At 36.7% G+C, this 20,280-nt stretch overlaps 1 protein-coding gene across 2 annotated transcripts; it reads right to left on the bottom strand.

The window, feature by feature from the left end:
* Window positions 1-3,132: 3,132 nt before the first annotated feature.
* Window positions 3,133-19,715, bottom strand: prtfdc1a (phosphoribosyl transferase domain containing 1a). 2 transcript variants are annotated; one of them, XM_051882665.1, is made up of 9 exons: window positions 19,602-19,715; window positions 19,326-19,432; window positions 18,175-18,358; window positions 14,494-14,559; window positions 9,147-9,164; window positions 7,628-7,710; window positions 6,736-6,782; window positions 6,522-6,598; window positions 3,133-5,522 (listed from the first exon to the last, which is right to left on the bottom strand). In XM_051882665.1, the coding sequence occupies exons 1-9, from the start codon at window positions 19,647-19,649 to the stop codon at window positions 5,475-5,477; spliced, it is 678 nt and encodes a 225-aa protein (XP_051738625.1). In that variant the 5' UTR covers window positions 19,650-19,715; the 3' UTR covers window positions 3,133-5,474. The 2 variants fall into 2 exon arrangements, with proteins under 2 accessions (XP_051738625.1, XP_051738626.1); XM_051882666.1 differs by lacking the exon at window positions 9,147-9,164.
* Window positions 19,716-20,280: the final 565 nt, after the last annotated feature.

The raw sequence follows: 20,280 nt of genomic DNA, 5'->3' as shown, positions 1-20,280 counted from the left end.
ATGCAAGTTCACTGCAGTTACCTAAAGAAGTAGAAAGCCAAATTGGGGTGACTATTTCCTGTGACACAATATGGCGTACACTGCAGAGGAATGGCATGCATGGGTGCCGTCCACGAAAGAAGCCTTTCCTAAAGCCCAGGCACAAAAAAGCCCGCCTTTTGCCAGGGCCCATGCTGACAAAGAGGAAGACTACTGGGACTCTGGAGTGATGAGACCAAGATAAATGTTTTTGGAACTGATGGCTTCAAAACTGTATGGCGTTGCAAAGGTGAGGAATACAAAAAAAAAAATGCATGGTCCCTACAGTGAAACATGGTGGTGGCAGTGTCCTTGTGTGGGGCTGCATGAGTGCTGCTGCTGTAGGGTGCTGCATTTCATTGATGGCATCATGAATTCACAGATGTACTGCACTATACTGAAAGAGAAGATGCTACCATCGCTCCGTGCCCTTGGTCGTCGTGCACTTTTCCAACATGACAATGATACTAAACACACATCTAAGGCCACTGTTGGATTTCTGAAGAAGAACAGGGTGAAAGTGATTTAGTGGCTCCTGATCTGAACCCAATTGAACACCTATGGGGAATTCTGAAGAGACAAGTTGTGCATCACTCTCCATCCAGCATCTAGTCTCTAAAAGAGGTAATTCTTGAAGAATGGAAAAAGATAGATGTTGCAAAATGTCACCAACTTGTTCATTCCATGCCTAGAAGACTTGGTGCTGTCATTAAAAATCATGGAGACCATACAAAGTACTAGATGTAGTAATTTTTGTTGTGAGGTGTACTCATTTTTGCATCACCCTAATTTGAGTAAAACTGAAAAATGTGTAATCTAAGTTATATTATTAACCTTACTTTCATGTTATAAGTTAAACAGATGTTATATTAAACTTAGTCTTGTCAACATTTTGGAAATTGTTTTTGTGTTCATTGAGATATTGTTTAAAATCTTACTTTTCAAAGGGGGTGTACTCATTTACGCTGAGCACTGTATGTATATTATATTGCATAGATAGATCCTCCCAAATTTTACACATTGCACCTTTAAGATGGCGAAAGCATCGAGCACATAATACGCATACGTATTACGTCACCGTTTTCACAAATTCACTTTTTTTGTAGTTTACATAGAGACAATAACCCACTAAATATATTCAAAGTCATTTGGGTCAATGACAAATCCAAACCATTGCCAGCCACTAAGAAATGAAACCGTATCCTCTGTCCCATGTTTTACAATGCTCCTCTGGTGATGTTGTACCTCAGAGACCCAGCATGAGAAACTCACCCATCTCTTTGTCTGTCATTCAGTGGATCTTGTTTTAGGCTGATGGGAGAGAGTCTGCCAGGTTCCCACAGAGGTGTGGAGCATTTATCGGCTAGGTAAGTTAACCGTTCCTAAATGCTGATGTTTGATAAGAGCGAGCGAGTCACGGCCAAGCCAACAAAGAGTGACTTTGTCAATTCTGTCACATAGACCCAAAATGCCTCTTTATTCAGGGGGACAAGAGGTGGTTTTTCCTCCTCTGTAATCTGTAGCTATACATCGGATACTCTATCTGTAACTAAGAGAGCTCTGTTAGTCCCCTTACATGAGAGGCATTTAGCCCATAACACCTATACTGAGGTCTGTAAGGTTGTATTGTATAGAACAGCAACATGATACATTGTACATTGTGTGCTTGAGTTTTTTTTTTTTTTTTGCACTAAGCTGTATGTTAAATCCTTTTTAAAAAACTACAATCCAATCCCAGTGTACTGTTTCTGTGTGTGTACCCATCCAGCAATTTTCTCTGCCCTGCACTTCCATGATCTCCTATTGACTTGAGCTTTCAGATGTCATCAGGAATCATGTTTAATCCCACATCAAGCATGACTAAGTCTCAAAAATGTAAATTGATGCTGTTTCAGAAAAAAAGGAAGAAGAATATGGCAGAGTCACACAGGTCTGAAAATTCACAAAGCATGTGGCTTTACATAAGCTATTACTTATCTAAAGTAAGTGATCAGACTTTTACAATTTGACAATTCTCACCTGGCAGACAATAAAAAGGATGAAAACTCTCGGTCTGTATCTGTCTGTTTATCTGTCTGTCTGTCTGTCTATCTATCTATCTATCTATCTATCTATCTATCTATCTATCTATCTATCTATCATCTTGCTAAAACATGTTAGCAAAGTGTTAAATCATGTTAAGAAGATTCTAGCAATGTGCTAAACATGCTAGAAACATGTTAGCAACATGCTAGCAAAGTGTTAAATCATTTTAAAAACATGCTACATGTTAGAAACAACAAACATGTTAGAAACTCTATCTATCAGCAACATGCTAAAACATGTTAGCAGTGTTAAACTCATTTTAGAAACACGCCAGCAACATGTTAATCATGCTAGCAATGTGATCATGATAGAAACATGCTATCAACATGCTAAAACATAAAACATGTTAGAAACTATCTATCAGCAACATGCTAAAACATGTCAGCAAAGTGTTAAATCATGTTAGAAACATGCTAGCAACATGCTAAAACATAAAACATGTTAGAAACTAACTTACGAAATCTATCTATCTATCTATCTATCTATCTATCTATCTCTCTCTCTCTCTCTATCGGTCGGTCGTTGGTCAGTCCTTTCCCTTTAGCAATATTATTGTATACTCTCTGTTTTAATTTGCTTTTTGTTAGTCTGCAAACTAACTAATCTAGCTGTATTAGTTGTGTCCTTCATTGATGTGAACTTACTATTTGGAAATACACAACAGGAAATTGTTTTCGTCAGACCATTTAATGGGATCTTCAAACACAAATAAGCCTCACAATCTTTTGTTAGACAAATAATAATGCACTATCTTCATGCATTGTTATGACCCACTGACTGATTTAATGAAATAAAAGTGTTTTGTGTCTCCAGTGCAGCGCTGCATTCTCCAGTCATGAGGTGCAGTAACCGATGGCAGATGGCGGCAGTTGGCATTTGTATCCGGCTGGCGCCCAGACTGAGTCATGGAAAGCTCGGTGTGAGGCACAAACAGCTCTCACTCAACACTTTAAACCAACCATGTAGGACAATATCATAACCAGACTCAGAAATAACTCAGAAAGGCAAAAGGTCAATTTTTGATAGTGGATAGTGCAAATAGTTTCAGATTTAATGTAATGTGTAAGAAGAATCACTGTAATGTTGCTTTGGGTTGCATTATATAACACCCTTGGAGGTGTTAGCAGCCTTTTTTTGCTACTTATTACTTGAATTAAAGAGCCAGACTTTTTTAAGCGGATTGCCTGTAAGACAGCAGATCCAAAACAGATGAGCAATGAGTTTTTTCAGGATTCTCAGGGAACATCAGCTTTGAGTTCTGTATTAGCAGTAAATTTTCAGTGCATTCAGTGCTTGTCTGAGATGTGAGATAACCACAGCAGGTTGTAAAGTAAATCAAACCCTCATGTCGGTCTTGTCTAGTTGTATGCTGACAAAGAGGTCAAACCCCAGGCCAGACACTGGGAAAATTACACCATTCAAAGTTTCAATAGAAATTTTTAATAAATCATCTTGATTCAGGGCTGTTCAGATGTTCTTTATTTAGCACATTTTTATTTTTTTTTTCCTTCTGGAACCCAACAAAAAAAGTTAAAGTCATCTATCTATCTAACACAGTTTGGGTGTATTGGACAGCATGATTTTGGGGGATTGGGGCAGTGCTTAAATGCTAATTAAGAAAATGATTAACCTTGAAATAGAGCCAGATACACTGCGTATGTTCTGTATGCGCTAAATTGGTGTCACCCAACCTTTTCATTTGGGTAACCCCTAAACAACCACAAAGGTTTGGGGTCAGTTAACATAATGTTTTTCATTAATTTTGATCCTTGAACCATTTTCTTTTTCCCCCCACTTATTTACACTTTTCAATGACTTTTGGACTTCAAGCCTTCTTTTACCTCAGTTACATGTGTTGTACTGTATGAATTTTGGATGAACATTGAGAAATAAAGTTGAACAGAAATAAACATTGACTTTTAATTATGAAAAAGGATATCTTGCATATAAAATTATCAAAGTTTGAACTAACATATAATATGTTTACACTAGTCTAATCTATCTATCTATCTATCTATCTATCTATCTATCTATCTATCTATCAGCAACATGCTAAAATGTTAGCAAAGTGTTAAATCATGTCAGAAACATGCTAGCAATGTGCTAAATCATGTTAGAAACATGTTAGCAACATGCTAGCAGTGTGTTAAAACATGTTAGAAACATGTTAGCAAAGTGCTAAATCAGAAACATGCTAGCAAAATGCTAAAACATGCTAGCAAAGTGTTAAAGCATGTTAGAAACATGCTATCAACATGCTAAAACATGCTAGCAATGTGTTAAAACATGTTAGAAACATGTTAGCAAAGTGTTAAATCACGTTAGAAACATGCTAGTGACCAGCTAAACATGCTAGCAATATGCTAAAACATGTTAGAAACTCCTTTTACCTCAGTTGCATGTGTTGTACTGTATGAATTTTGGATGAACATTGAGAAATAAAGTTGAACAGAAATAAACATGGACTCTTGCATATGAAATTATATCTAAGTTTGAACTAACATATAATAAATATGTTTACAATAGCCTAAATTAATGATTCTATCTATCTATCTATCTATCTATCTATCTATCATCAGCAACATGCTAAAATGTTAGCAAAGTGTTAAATCATGTCAGAAACATGCTAGCAACATGCTAAAACATGTTAGCAACTCTTTCTGTCTTTTACCTCAGTTACATGTGTTGTACTGTATGAATTGTGGATGAATTTATAAACATTGAGAAATAAAGTTAAACAGAAATAAACTGACTTTTAATAAAGAAAAAAGAAATCTTGCATATGAAATTATATCAAAGTATGAACTAACATATAATAAATATGATATAATATACAGTATAATAGATGATCTATCTATCTATCTATCTATCTATATTTTTCCTTGCCTTTTCAGTTGTTAGGTTTTAAGCTTTTTTTTATCACCTGTAACATTTTTACATTTTTGCAAAGATGCAAAAATAAAATTGTGTGTGTATATAGCTATACTGTCCAAATTTTTGTTATTTATATTAACATATTTTTGATGCCCGTGATGTTGGGATAAGCTCCTGCATCCCTACAACCCTACATAGGAAAAGCATAGGATGTCTTCATTGGCATGGATGGGCTCAATGAACAGCTGGGCTCTTACACTGATACAGAATATAAATTGGAAGAGAGTAAGTCTGTTTTCCACATCATATCACGTTAGTATTGCGATGTGACTTTACCCAATACATGCAAAACACATTATATAATATTTCAAACATAATTCAGCATGTCAGTTACAGATATCAGATCTCTTATTTGAGAACACAGTAATCTTGTGTCAGAATGAGTTTTTCATCCGTTACGGTAATATAAATGTCCATTCCTCTTGAAAGCAGTTTTGTCACACTTTATATTTCTGTTTCCCCGTCTCACTGATGACGCAGATGTGCTGTGAAGGGGAAGACATCGCTTACGTGAGTCAAGTGATAAATAAAGCAGAAAATAGAGCTGTAAAAGTAACACAGCAAAATGCTTGCTTCTGCTTGTCTGCAGTGTGACAGATAGATGTTTTCCATCACATTTACAGCTTCAGGAGGGGCTTGGACACATGATGTGTGAGGCTGATTTGAGTTTTCTAGGAAAGATGAATGCTGTGCTGCATGCCAGATTTCATTTGGATGTTCACCAAGTCCTGCTCACTAAGTGATGACATTCATGCTGTAAGTTCAGATGACGGTGAGATTCATCTCTTATATAATACTGTATGATGAGCTTTGAGGTGGGGAGGCCTTTTTATGCAGCTTTAAACCTTTTCCAGTTTTTTTTTTTATTTATTTATTTACTGGCTATAATTTCAGGTTATTGGTTGTGCTATATTTTATTTAATGCATTTGAATTTAGTCCTGGTTACTCCAAGGGGCAAAAGTTTGGCCCTGTTGGTAAAGGCCATAACTACACTATCTGAAATAATATAGAAAAAATCTATAGTAGATGTTTTGCCATTGACAATTTTGGTAACACTTTACAATAAGGTCTCTTTTGTTAACATTAGAAAAAAATTCAATCTGTTCATCATATAAGGCGATTGAGTCTCTTCAGAAAATTTGGACTAAACCATTGAATTCATATGGACTATTTTTACGATCTCTTTATTAACTTTTGGAAGCGTCAAAGTGTCAGCTGCGTAGCTGTCTACGGAGGGACAGAAAGCTCTCAGATTTCATCAAAAAGATCTTAATTTGTGTTCTGAAGATGAACCAAAGTCTTACAGGTTTGGAACGACATGAGGGAGAGAAATTAATGACAGAATTTTCATTTTCATTTTTGTCCCTTTAACTATGTTAACAAATGAAATCTTATTTGTAAAGTGTTACCATAATTTTGTCTTAAAAGGGTTTGAGACATCTCCAAAAGGTCATGGAATTTAAAAATATTGACATGGTCTTACATTGAGGTCCCTGAAGTACTCATTGTAGTCCAGAGCGTAACCCACCACAAAACGATTGGGAATAACAAACCCAACATCTGCAGAGAAACACAAATCAGATGACACGAATCACAGCCGTGTTCAGAAAATCCCTCCATCCCCTGTATGATATTGTGATTTATTATGGCCCATTTCTGCAGGGCAGAAGTGTGATTGAGCACCCTTGAGCACTCACAGTCAGGGAGCTCTGCCGCCCCGTGAGGAACCCTCTTCACCAGCAGCCTGAGTGAAGAGACACAGGAACACATTAACATTGCTGACAAAACACCCTTAACCTCCATTAGATCAAAACTATGAAAATGTTGAGATCTGCCCCTCTTAGACAGCTTGATTTGATCTCAGGCCACGAATCCTCTTACATTAGCTATGTATCCATCCAACTATTTTTATGTGAATTTTGGGATATCTCGAGGGCCTGACATTAACACCCAACAAATGCGGGTGGATTTCAGCTGTGGCGTGTAACGCAGTCACTCCTACTAGCCACTTTGCAAGATGAATTGTATTATATACATTTTTCAGTTGTAGGCTTTTAAAAAGGCTTTTGAAATAATAAACTAAGTATCTGAAACGGTTCCAATATGCATTTTTCTCTCATCTCTCATGGCACACAAACCCGCCCCCCCTCACTCACTCGTTTCATTTGCTCCGGATGAATATTGCTGGTGTTGCAGGGATTGAAATTTGGTGTGGGATTGCACGTATTGTGCATAATTTTACTTATTCCCACAGATTTTGTGCTTATACCCAAAGTGCGCACATATAAAGCTGCCTCTCAGTACTAAATTGAGTTATTTTTGCTTATTGCGCTTAAACAGTTAAATACACACAAAATGTCAAAATACCGGTCTTGGCGAGTTTTCACGTAAACACAGTCAGTTATGTTTTAAGTGAATGTAAACAGGGTCTGTGCATCAGGTCTTAAAGTGACAGCAGCCTGACGATTTTGTTCTCTTGAACACATGGGATGGAAACAGTGCTTTATTCGCAAGTGTTTTATTCGATATTCCAATTCACAACTTTGGATGGAAACATAGCGATTGCCTTAATGTAGTTCCCCTTCTCACCCTGCAACTTTAACCATTTTGGGCTGGAATGTCTCCACGTGCTGTAGAAGGGCTCTCATTGTCTTTCCTGTATCCACTATTGCCTGTGAGGAAATGAATACATATAAGATTTCACTGTAATGGAGATATAGTGCTACATGCCTTGCTGTCTACAGTCATTCGAATTTTGTCTTCCTGTGGAGTTTTGCAGGTGCAGATTCCATGTGGATTTGTTCAAAGGTGTTTGAGCCGAAATATATATGGAGCGAGGCATAAAAATATCATTCTTCATATGAAGCACACAAGAAAAACTCACAATTGATTTCAAAAGAGTTTGATTTTAGTATGTTACTAAGCTAACAATGCAATACCCAAATCATTTAAAAAAAAAAGATTTTTTAATGTTTTTAAAAAAAATCTCTTATGCTCACCAAGGCTGCATTTATTGGATGATAAATACAGTAAAAACAGTAATATTGTGAAATATTATTACTATTTAAAATAGTAATAATTTAATTTACAATAGAAAAAATGAGTAGAAATGTCCTGCTCAAGTCGTCCTTGTGATGGAGGTCCTAATAACTAATAACTAATTACGAATAACTAATTTTCAGCATCATTACTCCAGTCTTCAGTGTCACATGATCCTTCAGAAATAATTCTAATATGCTGATTTGCTGCTCAAACATTTCTTATTATTATCAATGTTGAAAGTTAACATCTGATTTTTTTTTTCTTTCTGGAAACTGTGATACTTTTTTCAGGATTTATTTGAAATAGAAATCTTTTGTAACATTATAAATGTCTTCACTGTCACTTTTGTTCGATTTAATTGACCCTTGCTAGAATAAACTTATAATTTCTTTTAAAAAAAGCTTACACTTTTGAAGGGTAGTGTACGTCAAGGCCGTAACCATGACTTGAACATTTAATTTTCATTTACTTGAAAAAATTTAAGTATTTATCTTTACATTGTCTTCTGTCTTTCACTGAGCACACTGCAATGTATTATGGGATTGCCTCGCAGGCTGCTATAGAATTTGGTGCTTGCTGTTTAGCACAGCCTTCACCCCTGGAGTACAGCTATGATGCCTAAAATTATGTCTAGGTAGTACAAGACTTTTAATGAGAGTTTAGTAACATTAAAAGAGAGAGAAAAAAAAAACTTCCCTTCAAAGTTATGGAAATAATGATCAACAGCACTGTTATTCAATGCAGCAGCACATGGAGTGATCTACATGGGTGATTTCATTGGAAAATGTCTGATGTGAAATCTGATCTGAAAGGAAAATACCTTTCTACTATATTGTTTTCCAGACAAATCCCAGACTACCATGTGCTATGGGAATTGATCATAACAAACTTTGTTTGCTTCTTTCTTGCATTTCATTTCAGTTAGCTTATTGCGTGATTTTGTTTTTCATGATTGTTATTTTTCTGTTCTTTTAAAAATATATTTGCAATTCTTCTGTTTTGTGATAACATTAAATGAACGTGTCTGCATACTTGGCTAAACCCACTGTGAAAAACACAATCTTACCTCCACTATCAAGACATTCTGTGTGGCATGTGAGAGGAAAAAACAAAAAAACAAAACAGAGAGAATGTTAGAATTTGGCAAATCCAAAAGATTTAAAACAACATCCAGAAACAGCAGAATCAATGAGAGAATCCGGATGTTATCATCATAGAAAACACACTCTGTGATTGTTTTATGATATATTTGAAGTAGATCTGATCCTATGCAAGCACAGCCACCTCATTACATGGCAAATACTTTCATTTAGGGAAGGTTTTGTGAAAGGCTACTCATGAGTTCATGAGTAAAGAAAGATCATAGATTAGCCCAACCGCGGAATGCCACATTAACAGTTTAATTTAGTCCTATTTTGGGTAATTTATTCCTATTCTGAGTAATCTTTTTTCCTATCATAAGAACTTCATGGATCATTTAATTCCTTAGAACATATACCGTATCTGCTATACACTACCATTCAAAAGTTTGGGGTTGGTAAGATTGTTTTTAAAAAGTCTCTTATTCTCAACAAGGCTGCCTTTATTTGATCAAAAATACAGTAAAAACAGTAATATTGTGAAATATTATTCTAAAGTAAAATAATTGAATATATTTTAAAATGTAATTTATTCTTGTGATGGCAAAGCTGAATTTTCAGCATCATTACAGCAGTCTTCAGTGTCACACAATCCTTCAGAAATCATTCTAATATGCTGATTTGCTGCTCAAGAAACATTTCTTATTGTCAGTGTTGAAAACATTTGTGCTGTTTAATATTTTTTGTGGAAACCATAGTTATTTTTATTTATTTATTTATTTGCAGGATTATTTGATGAACAGAACATTTGAAAAAACAACATTTATTTGATATTGAAGTCTTACTGACCCCAAACTTTTAATCGGTGGTGTAAATTAATTCTCGACAAGCTATAGAAATGACAGATGACAGATTACTGGTAATGAATATAACCAACAGTCATTTGCTCACTATAGAGCTGCCTGATGGCTCTATATCAGACACACCTGTAATACAAACCCCATTTCCAGAAAAGTTGGGATGTTTTGTGAAATGCAATAAAATCTGAATCTGTGATTTGTTAATTCTCTTTAACCTTTATAAAGAAAAGATTTCCAATGTTTTCAATGGCCAAATTAATTGAATTTTGTAAACAAATTATGATTTTGATGGCTGCAACACACTCCAAAAAAGTTGGGACAGAGGCACGTTTATCACTGTCACATCACCTTTCCTTTTAATTACACTTTTTAATTGTTTGGGAATTGAGGATACTAATTGGTGAAGGTTTGCAAGCAAAATTTTTGCCCAATCTCGCTTAATACAAAACTTAAGCTGCTCAACACTCTGTGGTCATCGTTGTTTGATTCCCCTTTTCATGACGGGCCATACATTTTGAATAGGAGTCAGATCTGATGGCCAGTCAGTCACATCCACCTGTGTCTACGAAATCATGCTGTTGTAGCACATGCAGAATGAGACCTGACATTGTCTTGATTTAATAACCATGGACTTCCAATGAAACGTCATCCTGATGGCAGTATATTTCTCAGTGTATTTCTCTGTACAATCCCAATATATGCCTCCACGTCAATGGTATCTTTACACATATGCCAGTCACCCATGTCGTTTGCACTGATGCACCCATATACCATGACAGATGTTTTTCTTTTGCACTTGTCGCTGATAAAAGTCTGGATGGTCCCTTTCATCTTTGGGACTATGAACTCTACACCCTTTTTTCCTCCAGAATCCAGCTTAAAGGTGCAGTGTGTAAATTTTAGTGGCATCTAGCGGTGAGGTTGCGACAGAGATCGTATTATTATAGGGAGATGAGAGGGTCTGTATCTCTTACCATTGGAAAAAGCGTAACGGCTAACTTAATCACATGCGGCACCTCTCAGCCTGTCGTGTAATGGCAGTGACATCAGTCGCAACATTCCCTAGTCTGCCTTCTCTTGAAAAAATACATTTTTATCAAGCTAAAATCTACATATAGTTCCCAAAGAAAGTATTGTTTAGTATAAAACATGCTGAAGATTAGCAAACAGGCTGTCCATTAATTAGATGATTAGCTATTTCCCCACAAAAACTGTTTAATTAGCATAGTGAAGCCTCTCATCCATTAACATCCATTCAAAAAAATGCCTCTGGTCTCCTTCTCTGCGTACCGCCGGGGGCGGGGCGTTAGCATTAGAGGTTACGCTTCTTTGGCTAAACGTTGGCTAAACGTTCTTGATGCAGTGGCAGACTGTGTTCAGTGACACTGGTTTTTCATAGTACTCAAAAGCCTATATGGCTGTATTTAACACAGCAGCAGGCCAGGCACATTCAACAGAGGTTTCCTGCATTGACCTATGCGTACTGAGGTTTCTCTGGATTCCCTGAAGTTTTTCCACAATATTATGCATGGTAGATGGTGAAAATTCTTTGCAATTTTGCATTGACAAATGTGATTTTTGATTTGTGTGAAAATTATCTCTTGAAATTTGGCACAAAGCGATAAGCCACAACCCATCTTTGCTGGCAAAGACTGAGATGCTCCTTTTAAACCCAATCACGATAGTCTGACCAATTACCAACTCACCTGATAATTGTGGACTGTTTTAAAACAGTTTAACTTTGATATTCTATAACTTTTCATTTTTATTATGCCTCTGTCCCAGGTATTTTAGAGTGTGTTGCAGCCATCAAAATCAAGATTTCTTTATATTTACAAAATACATTTAAGTTGGTCAGTGAAAACATTGGAAATATTGTCTTTGTGCTTTTGTCAAATAAATAAAGTTTAAAGGGTTAGTTCACACAAAAATGAAAATTCTGTCATTTATTACTTACCCTCATGTTGTTGCACATCTGTAAGACCTACGTTCATCTTCGGAACACAAATTAAGATCTTTTTGATGAAATCTGAGAGGTTTCTGTCTCTCCATAGAGATCCAATGCAACTACCACTCCAAGGTCCAGAAAGATAGGAATGACATCATTAAAGGTGTAGTTCACCCAAAAATGAAAATTCTGTCATTAATTACTCAGCCTCATATCGTTCCACACCCGTAAGACCTTCATTCATCTTTGAAACACAAATTAAGATATTTTTGATAAAATCCGATGGCTCAGTGAGGCCTCCATTGATAGCAAGATAATTAACACTTTAAGATGCCCAGAAAGCTACTAAAGACATATTTAAAACAGTTCATGTGACTACAGTGGTTCAACCTTAATGTTATGAAGTGAAGAGAACACTTTTTGTGTGCCAAAAAACAAAATAACGACTTTATTCAACAATATCTAGTGATGGGCGATTCCAAAACACTGCTTCACGAAGCTTCGAAGCTTTACGAATCTTTTGTTTCGAATCAGTGGTTCGAAGCACGTATCAAACTGCCAAAGTCACGTGATTTCGGCAAATGAGGCTTCGTTACGTCATGCTTGCGGTTTCACACTGCAAGCATCAGCAGCGCATATTTTTTTTGGCGTGCATGTTAACCAACGGATGCATTCACTCCAGCAGCAGGAGCAGCACGTGAGCGTCAAGCAGGAGCGTCGCGTGAGCAGCAGTGAAGCGGGGGTTTCGGCGCCGAGTCTATTTTTGCTGCGCTGCTGACGCTCAATTAAAGTGAAAGCACACTTTTGATGGACAAAATAAATATAATTTCAAACAAAAATATTACACAGAGAGATATACAGGCTCTAACATATCAAACCCGAGTTTGCTGACTTTTTTTGCAGAGTTTGCTGTCTTCTAAACATGTGCACGCGGCAGATGATGTAAATCACAAAGCTTACCTCATTCGTGTGCAGCAATGGATGACACGAGGCTTTTATTTATTTTTTATTTATTTATTTATTTACGTTTATATGCGAATGTTGTACACCTCCCCATGTTAATAAACTTTCAAGACTATCAAGTTTATAAATGACCAACTTATAAAAACAAATTTATAGCTGACTTTGTAAAGACATGCTCACTTTATATGTAGCTTCGAGCCGCTGCTGTGCCGCTGTACAAACGCTTCCAGTGTGAATACTCGCGCGTCTCTGTAGCTGCAGTGACGATGTAGTTACGGTCACGCGCTGCTCACGCGCCGCTCATGTGCCGCTCAAGCTTGCAGTGTGAAACGGGCATAAGTGTTTTGAAATTTCAATGGTTCACCACTGGGGGGCGTGACTTTGGCAGTTTGATACACGCTCCGAACCACTGATTTGAAACAAAAGATTTGTAAAGCTTCAAAGCTTCATGAAGCAGTGTTTTGATATCGGCCATCACTAGATATTGTTGAGTAAAGTCATTATTTTGGCATCTGAAAGTGTTAATTATCTTTCTGGCAATGCAGGCCTCACTGAGCCATTGGATTTTATCAAAAATATCTTAATTTGTGTTCCGAAGGTGAACGAAGGTCTTACGGGTGTGGAACAGCATGAGGGTGAGTAAAAAATGACAGAATTTTCATTTTTAGGTGAACTAACCCTTTAAAGAGAATTAACAAATCACAGATTCCTGACTGTATTGCATTTTACAAAATATCCCAACTTTTCTGGAAATGGGGTTTGTAATTAAGAAATTCTGGATTCTGTACCTTGACTATACAAGGGAGTGAACAAAAGAATGACAAACCTGATGATTATTCTTGTGGAATTGTAATAAGGAGGGCTGAATGATATTACACCTTTCATCAAGGATATAGTCTCTGGCTCTTTGCAGAATGATAGAGGTGGGAATCTCTTTGTACTTTTGTGCACCAGAATGTCTCAATAATGGATAATAATACTTAGGACTGATGAGGCCAAGAAAGGCACTTGTAAAACCATGTTTTTGAGTTCTTGAACACTTTGACAGGTTTTATGATGTCATGCTTGTGCTAGAAATATGTGTTCTGCACAGGATGCAACTGCTCTTATATTTATGGTCAAATTATGATTAACAGTATACATAGCATTTATCAGACCTAAAGATCCAGTCAGATTCTCATCTCCATATCTTAACTCTATTTCAGCCATTAATCCAGTCTTCAGTGTCATATGATCCTTAAGAAAATATTATAAAAAGAAAACTGCTTCATATTTTTGTGGAAACCATTACATTTTTTCTTTTTTTTCTTTCAACAAACAAGTCCTGGTAGTTCAGAAATGTCTCAGTGTTGTGTCAGAACTCTTGAATACAATGATGTGGTTTGTTGTTGAAAAACTCAGACATATGAACACGGCAGCTTTAGAAGCTGTATGTACTTTCTCATTAAACTTGCTAAGCCTAAATGGGCCTATTGTATGAGAAATAGTATCTCAGTCACTAATAAGCTAATAAAGCCCATTTTCATGCATTCTTATGACTAATAATGAAAAAATGCGCAATACCTTTCCTTTCAGCACGGAGAGGTCGTCTGGTCCAATAATGTGCAGATCTTCAGTGGACTGGTCATTCTTTAAAAGACAGAGTACAAAACACACAGACAGACGTTAAAAGCCCCCTGCTGCGGCCCTGCCAGCACATATGATCTTACAGTCTCTAGACATGACACAATACTGTACACCCGACAGAAGCTGCTTTTGTTTGCTGAGACAATTGGGATGTGTCCTCTTCTCAGGGTCAAGTTGAACTTTTGTCAAGGGGTGAAGTGGCTCTTCTGTGCTTGAGAAGAATGTTCTGGGTTGGTTGTGTTCAGACAGGAAGCGGGCCTACTGGCTGATGGACTGTAGGCTCCATTGGGGCCCATGAGTTACAGCAAAACACAGACTATGAAGACCCACCCAGCCATGACAGAACAACTTGACCTTTACTGAGTGGATTATCTCTGTGTATTTCAATTACAAATAAACAAATATTGTGATAAAAGTGATTTTCACACTTGAAATAGTTCACCCTGAGTCATTCTAAACCCCGGGTAAACAGAATCCTGAGTTATCTTCCTTTCACATTTCAAACAGCTCATAATTTACTAGGGGTTAACTATTAATCCTGGGCATTCATAAGCTGACGTTTCACATTGTACATTCCTAAACCCTGGGTTAACGTTCTTATTTGCATATTTGCGGTGTCAGTGTCATTGATTGGATAAAGGCAGCACGTGACTTGTTTACATAGCTCTAGCTTTGCGCATCCTCGTATTGCTGACTGTACTATCAAGTTTATACTGAATGGACTCCTCGGGCTAAAAAGGTAAGAATTCTCTTCTTCACTCAAATTGTCGCGTTTTCTGTCAGCATTTGAGATTTTCCTCTCAAACACTGAATTTACTTTTTTTATACAATGCGCAGTGTTTCCGTGACTGTCCAAAGTAGGTAAAAATGCGTAGCCTAAGCGATGAGTTGTCTGTTGCTAAGCGTCTATCTGTAACATTCGAACACTGCATCGTTTCACACTGTACAAGTTTGGCACTGCAATGCGGAGTTAACAGAGATCATATTATTATAGGGAGATAAGAGGGTCTGTATCTCTTACCATTGGAGAACGCGTAACGGCTAACATAATCACGTGCGGCACCTCTCAGCCTATCGTGTAATGGCAGTGACATCAGTCGCAACATTCCATAGTCTGCCTTCTCTTAAAAAATACATTTTTATCAAGCTAAAATCTACATATAGTTCCCAACGAAAGTATTGTTTAGTGTAAAACATGCTGAAGATTAGCGAACAGGCTGTCCATTAATTAAATGATTAGCTATTTCCCCACAAAACCTGTTTAATCAGCATAGTGAAGCCTCTCATCCATTGACATCTATTCAAAAAACAGCCTCTGGTGTACCGCCGGGAGCGGAGCGTTAGCATTAGCCGTTACGCTTTTTTGGCTAAAGGTTGCAGGCTTGCCTTCCAATGGCTCTGGAGTTAGCACCGCAAAAGTGGTTAACCCTGGGTAAAAAGCGGTGCTAACCCTGTTTCTAAAGTGTGAAATGTTCCTTTACCCAGGTTAGGTGTTTAGAATGACGATAACCCGGGTTTAACCCTAATAGGGCTTTTCACACTTGAAATAGTTAACTCTGGCTGGGTCATTCTAAACCCCCGGTAAACGGATTCCTGGGTTATCTTTATTCACGTTTCACACTGCTCATACTATACCCGGGTTTGACAGTTAATCCTGGGTTTTCATAAGCTACCGTTTCACACAGCACATTCCTAGACCCCGGGTTAAATTCCTTATCTGCATATTTGCGGTGTCAGTGTCACTGACTGGACAAACGCAGCACGTGACCTGTTTGAGGCTCATTGCGCGTCCTCGTATTACGCATTGCTGACTGTAATATAAAGCTTTTTTTCTGAGTGAACTTTTCGAACTATAAAGGTAAGAATGACGGTTTCTTCTTCACTTCAATTGTCGCGTTTTCCATTGCCGTTTGATATTTTTCCTATCATATGCAGAAACGACTGTTTACATGTTTCCGTGACTGCCCAAAGTACGTGAATAAGGCACGCGATTGGTTGTCGGTTGCTAAGCATCTAGTTGTAACATTCTAACACCGCATCGCTTCACACTGTACAAGTTTGGCACCGCAATGCGAAAAGGTTTCATAACCCCGGGTAAAAAGTGGTGCTAACCTCGCATCTAAATTACAAGTGTGAAACGCTCCTTTACACGGGGTTAAAAGCGGTGTTTAGAACGACGATAACCCGGGGTTAAGCACAGTGTGAAAAGCCCTAATATGTATACATATTTACTGTAGCAGTACATTTGGATGTCTCTATCGTGGTAGAAAAATGTCATTGTGTGGACATTTTTGTCAGTCTGATCAAATAATGAGTCAAGAAGGTGACGTTAAATCTCTGATATTGTGTCTGATATTACTTAATAATACAGATTCTTCCACACACACACACACACACACACACACACACACACACACACACACACACACAAATAAATAATTGGTCCCAGCTCTGTGGTATAGGTCTACTGTACAGTTTGGCAATTGTAGATGCATTGTACATCATCCAGGTATTCAGGCAATGTATTCATACTGTGCACAATATACAGACAGTATTGCATACAGCAGAAATAGAGTATCATGGAAATATGCTATTCTGAGAACATGCTTTCTGAATAACATGTGCACGGTATTAGAGCGCCCTCTGCTGATTACAGATGATGACTGCCACGAACTCATTTACAAAGCATTTACAAAAAATAAGGGCAGAGGCTATTTGAACCAGATGCTATTTAGGCTACACTAAGTGCAAATAGCAATATTTTCTTTGCACTAATTGTATAATAGTTAAATGTGTAATTAGTGTTAGATGCTCTTTATACTCTACTCAAATAGCACCTCGGTGTATTGTAGTACATTGTAAAACAGTATGCAATCACATATTAAGTTTGTATGTTTATATTTGTTAAAATCATAAATAAATGTTGCCTTATTAGGACCTTACTTGTCTTTGTCCCTATAAAGCCCTCCCCTACACTTACTCCTACCCATAACCATATTGAACCTGCTGATCAGTAAAGGTGTGCTTTAAGGTCCAGGAAGGGACAGTTATATATGGTTATATAATGCTTTGAAAGTCTATATGTTCGGCTGTATGCATACACTAGGATTCATGTATTATTCAGGCTTGAAAGGTTAGTTCACCCAAAAATGAAAATTCTGTCATCATTTACTCACCCTCATGCCGTTCCAAATCCGTAAGACTTTCCATAAGACTTAAATGTGAATAAAAGCCTAAATTCAATCTGTTCATCATATAAAGCGATCGAGTCTTTTCAGAAAATGTAGACTTAACCTCTCAATTCATATGGTATTAGTTTTATGATCTCTTTATGAACTTTTGAAGCGTCAAAGTGGTAGTTGCGTAGCTGTCTATGGAGGGAAAAAAATTGCTCCGATTTCATTAAAAATATCTTCATTTGTATTCAGAAGATGCGGGTGAGTAATTAATGACAATTTTCATTTTTGGGTGAACTAACCCTTAATATGAGCTGCATGTGTCACGTCAAATCAACATTAGAACACCACATCAAGTTTCACCGAGAAACATTATAGCACACTCTGCTATCAAACAGAAATAGTTATGGCTATTATGCATATGATTTCTGTTTCTCCTCACCAGATAGCTCTTAAAACGGATGAACTCTACTCTGGTGGTCAGTCTTCTGTTGGCGCTGCGACTCTGAGCTTTGATCGACTCCACCAGGTCAGAACAGAACTTGTATCCTCCCTTCAGAACACACAGAACCATCAAGTCATGATGCCCGATGTCTTCAAGGATGTCTCTGGCCAGACACTCAATCCTACAAATCACATTAGATCACAATGTCAGGAACTGTGTGTGTGTGAGGAGGTCATGTGATTCCATAAATTAGATTTAAGGGTCACATGAAGTTAATGTGCAAAGTTGTAGATCAACCCAAATTTCTTTGGAATGTGATTGTGGAGCTCAGAAAGCACAAGACTAAACAATAATACAAATGAAATTCTGTATATTGCCTGTTTCTACATATTCATATTCATTTACTCCAATCTAGAGTTAAACCCAGATATTTAACAGCATTTAGTCAGAAAAGTTTTCACATTAATTTTATAGCTCTGTACTCTTACTGTATGACAACTATTTGTTTCTATTTTCTATTTTATGAGAAAAACTGGTAGCACTTACAAAAAGGTTTCATTTGTCAACATTAGTTAACTACTGTATATTAGTTAACATGAACTAACAATGAACAATACTTCTACAGCATGTATTCATCTTATTGAATTGAAAATTACTAATACATTTGTTACTAATATGTCAAATTACTAATACAATTTTGTTTGTTAACACTTGTTAATAAAGAACTAACTAATAAAGAACTAACTTGCTAATAAGAACACTGTGAACTAACATGAACAAATGAACAATTAGATTTTTACTAACATTAACAAAGATTAATAAATTCTTTAAAAATATATTGCTCATTGTTAGTTAATGTTACATAATGCATTAACTAATGTTAGCAAATGAGACCTTATTGTAAAGTGAGACAAAACTGATCCTAATGAAACAACTGCAAATTCCATCAGGTTTCCTGAACAATGTGTAAACAACCTGTGAGAAATTTACCAGTTTTTCAGGGAATAACTGTAAAACTATATTTGTGTGAAATAAGAGATAAAGTAATGGAGCGTGAGAGTGAATTCAATTTTACCCTTTTTCATAATCTCTCCCATATAGTTTTTTTATTTACTACAAATGATCCGTGTCCAGTAGAGTGTGTTTACCTGTTCATAATGACTCCATTAGGGATGTACACACACTCCAGATCACCCTGGTAATGCTCAGGATAATTAAACAGCTCCAAACTGTAACCTGACCATCCGTCTTTAATCTATATCAGCAATCAAAGAATAGAATATAAAACGGTTCATAGTAAGGTTTACTGTAAGTAGAAATGACAAAATGCAAAAAGAAAAAAAAAAGACTTAAGAATGCAAAATGATCAAGCTGTCTTGTCATTTCAGTTGCAGTTGTAATGAATAAAATCCAGGCATATTTACCACAACGCCTGGTTCTTTTCTCTGGTCAGCTGCCATGTCAGTGGTCATATGTGCGAAAGTGCATTAAACTGATGCTTCCTGAGAGAGGACGAGATGTTTGTGCACCCACCCACTTTACATCACTAAACACAGTGGGATGTGTTTAACATGTTTTCATTATCAAAAGATGGCAATACTCTCCTTAGACGTGGATATCAACAGTTTTGTTAAAAATATTTCTAATGGCTTTTATGAATGGTGTTTTGTTCTTTCACATGAGTCACATTAGATGTTTAACTCAAGTCATGTTGCTCATAACTGGAGAACAGATACATTCAGCACAACAGAATCTCATTCACGATAGACTTACTTATTGCTTCTCTGAATTTGGACACAGATAATATTAACAAATAACTGTCAGCAAGTGTTATAATGTTTGTAAAATATAGAATAACAATGACTAGTTTCAAAATGATTTTGTTTCCTCCTGCTTCCCTGGATCCCCTTTTACAATTGATAATAAGAAGATATGTTTTTTGAGCACTGAATCCGCATATTCAAATGATTTCTGAGGGATCATGTGACACTGAAGACTTCAGAATTCAGCTTTGACATGAAATAAATTAAAATCTAAACTATATTAAAATAGAAAACAGTTATTTTAAAGGGGACCTATTATGCAAAATTCACTTTTATAAGT

Source organism: Ctenopharyngodon idella, chromosome 23 (genome assembly GCF_019924925.1).
Source record: "Ctenopharyngodon idella isolate HZGC_01 chromosome 23, HZGC01, whole genome shotgun sequence".
Taxonomy (NCBI): Eukaryota; Metazoa; Chordata; class Actinopteri; order Cypriniformes; family Xenocyprididae; genus Ctenopharyngodon; species Ctenopharyngodon idella.
Note: the sequence above shows the minus strand (reverse complement) of the source record. Positions and strands in the feature narration are given on the sequence as shown.